This window comes from Chiloscyllium plagiosum, chromosome 1 (genome assembly GCF_004010195.1).
Source record: "Chiloscyllium plagiosum isolate BGI_BamShark_2017 chromosome 1, ASM401019v2, whole genome shotgun sequence".
NCBI lineage: Eukaryota > Metazoa > Chordata > Chondrichthyes > Orectolobiformes > Hemiscylliidae > Chiloscyllium > Chiloscyllium plagiosum.
Genome location: NC_057710.1, coordinates 114,877,898 through 114,885,649, shown reverse-complemented (window position 1 = coordinate 114,885,649; position 7,752 = coordinate 114,877,898). Strand labels below are relative to the sequence as shown.

The window sequence follows — 7,752 nt, the reverse complement described above, 5'->3', positions numbered from 1 at the left end:
TTTATTTCCCTTGAGTGCCTAAAATTTCCTTTTCAAGCTGTTTAATTGTTTATAGGTTTATCAAAACAGTTGAGAAAACAAAGAGGCTGTTTAATTATAAAATGCCGTGGGAGGTGGGAGATCATATGATGAAACCTCCAGGAATATGGCCAACTGGAACTGGCAATCCTAGATTAAAGTGTCAGCTAAGCTCTGTGCAATGGACAGAAATATTACTTCACCCTCATACAGAGAAAAGTCCACCAAAGACCATTTTCTTCCAAATTTGTGAAGGTCATCAGATTGTCCAGTAACAACGTATATTCCTCTATCACTTTTATTAAAGTTAGAAAATCTAAAGGAGCAGAATAGATGGGTTACAAAATTTGACAACAAGCCACACGTTTGAACAGATGACCAAAACTTGAGTCAAAGACGCAGGTTCTTAAAGAGATTCTTAAAAGGGTAAAAATATCAGAGCAACAGACAGGGAGGTAATTCTAGATCTTAGGGTATAGGCACCTGAAGGCACAGCTATTGAATGGTTCAGGTACAGCTATTGAATGGCAAAACAATTAAATTTGGAGGCCAGAATTAGACGAATATAAATATCTCAGTGGATTGTGGTGCTGGATACCCCTACATTTACCCCTTATCTAACACTCCGGGCAATTTAGCATGGCCAATTCACCTGACCTGCACATCTTTGGACTGTGGGAGGAAACCGGAGCACCTGGGAGGAAACCCACGCAGACACGGGGAGAACGTGTAAACTCCACACAGTCAGTCGCCTGAGGCGGGAATTGAACCCGGGTCTCTGGCGCTGTGAGGCAGCAGTGCTAACCACTGTGCCACCATGCCGCCCACAATACAATAGGTTCTTGTAAAAGAAGAACATTCCCACGTTGGGAAAGAGTTCTCTATCAGGTATCAGTACAGCTGCAAGGTCAACCACCTCACTGAGCCTGGGAATGTATGAGCTCAGCAAGCAGACACTAACATAAGATTCAAGATGATTTCTAGGCTTTTAATATGTGACAAAATGGCTGCTTTGGATCTAATAAATCTCCCACAGATCAGGATATCCTTGGTGTCAGCAGCAAAAAAAAATCACATTTTCCAAGAGTTGAACAGGGAGATGAGAGTCTCACTAGCAACAGGCCTATTTGCAACCATTTGCATGCATTATTATCTCCTTATCCGTTACTCTTTCCTCACTGATATGCAGATTCCCATACTGCAGATAGAAACTAGATAGTAACAGTTTCTGACATGAAAGTCAAGTGGTTACCTCACAATTCCAGCCCACCTCTTGCTTCTCCATACCTCCAGCTTGGACATCAACCAGCAACTCAGAGAAAACTTCATAGGCAGCAACCACACACAACCCCAATCCATTAGCATCAGACATGTACCAGCCTCAGTGCACCCTCAGGACACATCTCCAATCGCTTGCACTTCACTGCTGCATCTTGTTTGTATAGATAATAAGGTCAGAGCATGGCATCATGCACAATAACTTATCCTGGGCTAGATAGAAATAACAGCATTTTACTTCACTTGTTTCCATACTTTAACTTTAAAATAGAAAATTACAGCCTTATTTTAACTGGCATGCTTTTTATATACTTGTGAATGTTTTAAAATTCTATTTTATATTCCTGGCTAATTCAGTCATTGTATTTTTTTCCCCTTTTAAATCAACCTTTTGGTGTCCCATTGTAATTTCCTAAGCACTTCCAATCCCCACTCTTTCAACTATTCTTTGCATTATTACAAACCTCTACTGTCAAATTAATATCCTCTTCAACTTCCTTTGTAAGCCACAGATGGATCTTTGCTATTTATGTTTTGTTTTTTAAATTTTTGTTGAACTTTTTGAATTGTTTTTTCTAAACATTTTCCATTGTATAATGACTGCCATCCCTTTGGCTCTATTTATCTTTGCCGGCTCTCCTCTAGTACCTATATAGTATGATTTTCTGAGTGAAGTATATTGTTTTCAAATTTAATATGGAAGAAATGTACTGAACACTTCCAGAATTGTTATGGTGCAGAAGGAAGTTATTCAGTCCATTGTGCTTGCATCAGTTCCAGTACTTAATGTCAATCCTCTGCTTTTTCCTGATATTCCCCCACACATTTCTATCCAAATAATCCTCCAGTGTCATCTTAACTGTCCCAACTGAATCTGCCTCCATTGCATTTCGAGACAGTGCATTCCATTTTCCAGGCAACACATTTTATTGTACCCACTATGTCCCAGTGGATTTATTGCGATAAAATTACTAATTAATCCCTGCCGCATTGCATAAAGATTTACAAAATAGCTTTATCCACAACTGGTTTTTCAAAGTATTGTTCCTGGATACAATTACAAAAGCATTCTACAAACTAATCTCCCAAGCCACAAATTAAAAGGACCCATCATTTCTGATTTTTTTAAAAAAATCTGTTTTGACAGGCTCAAAGGAAAACAACAAATTAAGTCAAAAATTGTTCAGATGCCATCACCTTGACCAGCAAAATGCTGCTGCAAGGCTCCATGGTCCTGGTGACAGGATTTTCTGTCTGCCATTATGCCGCCTCCTCACACTTGTTATAAAACACTCCCAAAGTTTGGTCTTCCCCATCCAAAGCATAAATTCAGTGATCAATGAAAAACTGTATGGAACTCATCAACAGGTTTGCTCAATAGCTTGTCAAGTTCTAAATGACAGCAAGTTTTCAATTTTAATGCCTGCTCGCCGTCCGTGTTCTTAGACTAGCATGATTGGTGTTATTATGCCAACACAAAATTGTCATGTCATGTTTCACAATTGTATGGGTGACTGCCAACTCCACTCCTGGCCATAAAATCTAGCCCTATGTTTCTGTAATGGTGATTAGGTCCAAACCATTTATCTCTCTATTCGTGCCATTGTTTCTACTTTATTCAGGATGGTTTGTGTATCCTGGTAAAGAGCCTTTAATTTTATTTTCATTGTCTGACCAATATTATTTGTATTGACCTTATTGCTGATGTCTTGGACCAGACCAAACCCCTTCAAAATATAGATAGACTAGACCCTAACTTTTTCTTATTTTAAAGGCAAATGTAAGGCTTTGTATTCCAGTTGCAATTTGATTGGTCAAACTACTCGACTTTAAGCAACACACACTTTATTTTTACACTGGAGTGAAAATACAGACAAATAAAAACAAATGAAAAGAATTGGCTTGACTGTAATTCTATCGAAATGTTTAATAAAATAATATATATGTATTAACTACTACTAATTAGCTGTTTCAATATAGTAACATCCCAAAATATACCCATGGCAAAAGGCAAATTCAATAAAATAGATTGTCTCACATGCAATTCTAGTAGCAGGAAGAAAATGCTAGCTTTTAGCTATAACACAGAGAGGAAAAATGTAGCTTTCACATCTGGTTTCAAGACTTCAGCAGCCGCAGAAAGCTAAAACTAAAAATCCTGGTTCTGTGGGAGCTTAACCCCACCCATTCAGGCTGCTTCTATTGCTCCAACATTTAAAAAAATGCCCCGACAAACTGCTTGCTAAAATGGCTTTGAACAAAGCGCTTGGAACCTCTGTCTGAACCTTTCTTCATAAAGAATGGACAATATACACCTCTTAAAGCCATAGTATCATCACATTGATGCACTACCATTAAATTTGCTGTCCTTTCCTTATTGTCTTGACACAAATTGTTTTATTGTCTTGAGTTTTCTCTTTGGACTTATAAATTTCCCTTCATCATATCCTACCTGCTCCCTCCCTCCCTTCCACACCCATTAGATTAAATGTTAACAGCAACAGTTAAATGTTCACATTGCATAATTAAATTAAAAACCAATATGTGCTGAATTTTAGTTTTCTTTCTAAATACCTGGTGCATATTATGGTCCAATGTATCTTAAAGCCCACCAAATAAAGCAATCATTTAAGATAGAAAGCCAGTTGCCAAATTTTAGATGGTATTGTTTTTATAAAACATTCAGTTAAACATAACATTTGGTTATACATGAACAAAAAGTAAAACAACTTTCAAGTTCCAGAAAATATGTAATTCATATTCAACATAACAAATAATGAAAAGAGGATTAATCACATAAATCCGTTGTGAAAAGACAAGTTGATGATCTAACTTTATACCTTAAAACTGAAATATTTGCAATTTCTGTCATCAATAGGTTTGCGAAATTAGATGCAACCAAAAGTTCATAGTGATAGAATAAACTTGCAGATTCTCCATATGAATTATTACAGAGAACCTGTCCTTCTTGCAAAAAAAAAATTCTAAACAAAATCAGTCAAGGTGTGTAAAATGTTGTTCCTGTAAATGATAAAAGACTAGATTTGTGAATTGGAACAATTGCATCAGGAGTGTTCACATTTCCTCTGAAAAGGTCTGAGCTGTTCAAAATTTGAACCAAACTCATGGCATCCAGTACCCCTGTGTTGAATATACCAGCACTGATGTTGATCTCAGATACATCACTCCTAATTAAATCAGTAAATTAAATAACATTAAAACAAGTCTGCAAGCAAGCATTATCTGATGATCAAATCCTTAAATGATTCTAAGAACAGTTTCCCATAATGTCTATAAGTCTTCATTACCATAAAAGACTATATTGAATCTTTATAAAAGACTTTGAAATCAAATAGAAATATTTGGAGATAACTATTACAATTCATCTTCTGCCAATGCATCTAGGTAATCAGCATCAGGATAAAGTAAAAACCCAGAAAATAAACTGTCGGTCCAGTTTGGATCAGAAAACAGACCATTTTGTTCATAATCAAAGATCTCCAGCCACACTTCATCTTCTGGCTTCAGGTACATGACTGTCGATCCTGAAGATACATCATGGTTTCCTGTATTGGCATCAAAGGTTTTGATGCGATACTCACCATTGTGCACTAGAGCAATTGCAACGTGCTTATTTGCCAGGGTAATGTCATAAGAGAAATAATAAATCCCTGGAATGGCGCATATAAACTTTCCAGAGGAAGCGATGTAATGACCGCCCTCATTAAGAAGGATTTTATTAAATATAATTGGTGTTTTTTCTGTTGGATAACTGGTTGTTATGCTGACAGAAAAGGCAGATTTGAGTACTAAACTCCCACATTTACAAACACCTGATGGTCCAGGCTCTCCTTTTTGTCCTTTGTTTCCTCTAAGTCCCAACATTCCTGGTGGTCCTATTTTTCCTTTTAGGCCATTCAGTCCTCTGAGTCCTGCTTTACCGGTTGGTCCTCTATCTCCTTTACTGCCTATATCTCCTCCACGTCCCACTTTGCCCTTGGTTCCTGGGATAAATCACAATAATGAAAGTTACTCTGGTAAATTTTAAATAATTCAAATTCAGAACTTACAAGCCGTCATCAAACATGTTGTGCTGAATTCCAAGAACAATAAACAGTAAGCAAAGTATAAAGAAATTAATTTCCTTTTCTTCTATTTATTCCCAGTAGTAAATACCAGTCCAAAATAAGTAATTTCTTTATAACACATAAAATCTGTTCCTATCGTAGCTTTAATTATTTTAGAAGGATCCTCAATGAAGCTCTGCTAATGTGACTTTAACTTCCATGTGTAAAATGCAGAGAGCTCTTTCTTAGGTGGAAATAAAACCTTCATTCAATGTCATCGTCATTGTTCCGTAACATGAAGGACTCCTCAACAGTGCTCATTAATGACATCTTCAGTTAAATTTCATCTGAGGTGCATTTGACTACACACCTACGTAAAGTGTGTGAAATCAGTGTTTTGCTGGAGAAGTTGATATAAGTTCTTTCAGTCAGAACAGAATGATACTTTGGAAGATGTGATTTAAATTAGAAAAGCTTCTAGGTCCAATATTTGCTCTGAGTCACAAGGTTTCTCGTTGAAATTCATCCTGAGCTGCAGTATCGCAATAACATGGAGCAGGAGCAGTAAAGAGGAGAGGCTGTTCTCAAAGAGAGGTGAAGGAGATTCTCAGTAGGAGCTGTATCTACCTCGGGCCCTGATAGAGTATTTCTCCTAACTACGCCCCAGCCAGGAACAGTATGTTCAGTTGCTGCAATTCACCAAGGAGAGGTAACAGAACTGTGACAAGTCCTCAAACCAAATGTGCAACCTCAGAGCAGGATGAGGATGAAAGAACCCATGGTAATCAAGGACATTGGGACCTTCAATTTCGATGCCAGTGAATTCTCCCAGGCTGGAGCAGGTGACTTTGCCAAGATGTTGCTGTTTAGCTGTATCTGAAAGGTCACAGAAGTCTTTCTCCTGGAGAGGGAATTTCATTGCTATTTAAGCAGAGAGAGAAAAGATTGTGGACTTTCCTATGGTGCAATGTGACATTGATTGCAAATGTGTATCTTTGCAAATGGCCCTACCCATTGAAGAGGTGCACTGAAACTGTGAGGGTTACCACTTTTTGAATATGCAGCTGTGATGCGATCATGGCTCAGACATTAAGCTGGGGAATGTTTATCATTGTGGCAGCAGTCAGGACACTTTCTTCCCACACCACTCTGAAGCTTCAACAATCTTACAGTCACCACATGTGAGCAGAGGGTACTTGCTCAGCTATAACAGCTCTCTCGTGTACACGTTACTAATGACTCCCCTCTACCATCAGCCATATGCGGCTAATGTTCCTGCATTGAGAGACATGCTGCAAATAGGAACACCATGAAGCTTACCATTGGCATCCTCAAGCAACATTTCCACTGACTGATCTCCTGGGAAAGGGTAATTCTACTAGCACTGGTGTGGGAGTCCCAGTTGGTGGCAGTCTGCTAAATCCTCCAAACCTGATCATCATAAAGTCTCAATGACATGGGTTTGGAGACAACCTCAGAAAAATGAAGAAGGGAAGAGGTCGCTGGCATTTCCACATTTTCAAAGGGCTGTCCTTGAGGCACTCATCAGATTTTAGTTCCTTGAATAAATTCCCAGATCCACATTTCTCAACAATTTTCATTTTGTTACTTCAGCAAAAAATCTATTAAATTTGTCATGTATGATTTTCCCTTTATGACTCTCCATAATCATATTATATAATTTCTAAATACTCAGCTATTATGTCTTTAATGGTGTACTCTAACATCTTCCTAATGAGAGATATTAAGGTAACTGAGCCATAATTACCTGTGTTTTATCTCCCTCCCTTTTTAAAGAAAGGTGATACATTGGCAGATTTCCAGTCCCCTGGGACCTTTACAGAAAATTCTTGGAAGATTATTACCACTGCATCCATTATCTCTGTTGCTACTTCCTTTCATTTTCTAGAATGCAATTCATCAGGTCGAGGGGATCATTGGCATTAAGCCCTATTCATTTCCCAAGCACTGTTGTGTATTGTGATAATTATTGAATCAATTTTCTCCCCAATCCATTTTTGCTTGTTATTGTTCAGTAATTTTGGAATAATGATTAAAGATTTCCATAGAGATTAAAGTACCTATAAATAAGAAAACTGATTACAACTATTTCTTCAGCCCCTGCCATTTCCTTATTTAACCCTATTATTTTCCCTTATTCTGTAAGGGACTGATATTCACTCTGACCTATCTCTTTCTTTTTATGTATTTAAATAAGCTGTTACTGACCATTTTTATATCACTTGCTAGTTTACTTACTCCCTCTTTTTTGGTTCCCTTCTGTTAGTTTGTAAAACTTTCCAAATCCTTTGGTTTGCCATTAATCTCTGTCACACTGTATGTTGTATCTTTCAATTTGTCAGAGCTGAAAATGTGTTGCTGGAAAAGC

The 7,752-nt window shown here is 37.6% G+C and overlaps 1 protein-coding gene across 4 annotated transcripts in view; it reads right to left on the bottom strand.

The window, feature by feature from the left end:
- Positions 1–3,954: 3,954 nt before the first annotated feature.
- The window catches only part of LOC122551941 (complement C1q tumor necrosis factor-related protein 7), a 50,707-nt gene continuing 46,909 nt past the window's right edge, over positions 3,955–7,752 (bottom strand). For all 4 annotated transcript variants that reach the window (XM_043694514.1, XM_043694535.1, XM_043694521.1 and 1 more), the window contains one exon: positions 3,955–5,300. In XM_043694514.1, coding sequence (XP_043550449.1) covers positions 4,672–5,300 — 629 coding nt within the window. In that variant the 3' untranslated portion in view covers positions 3,955–4,671. The remainder of the gene's footprint in view (positions 5,301–7,752) is intronic.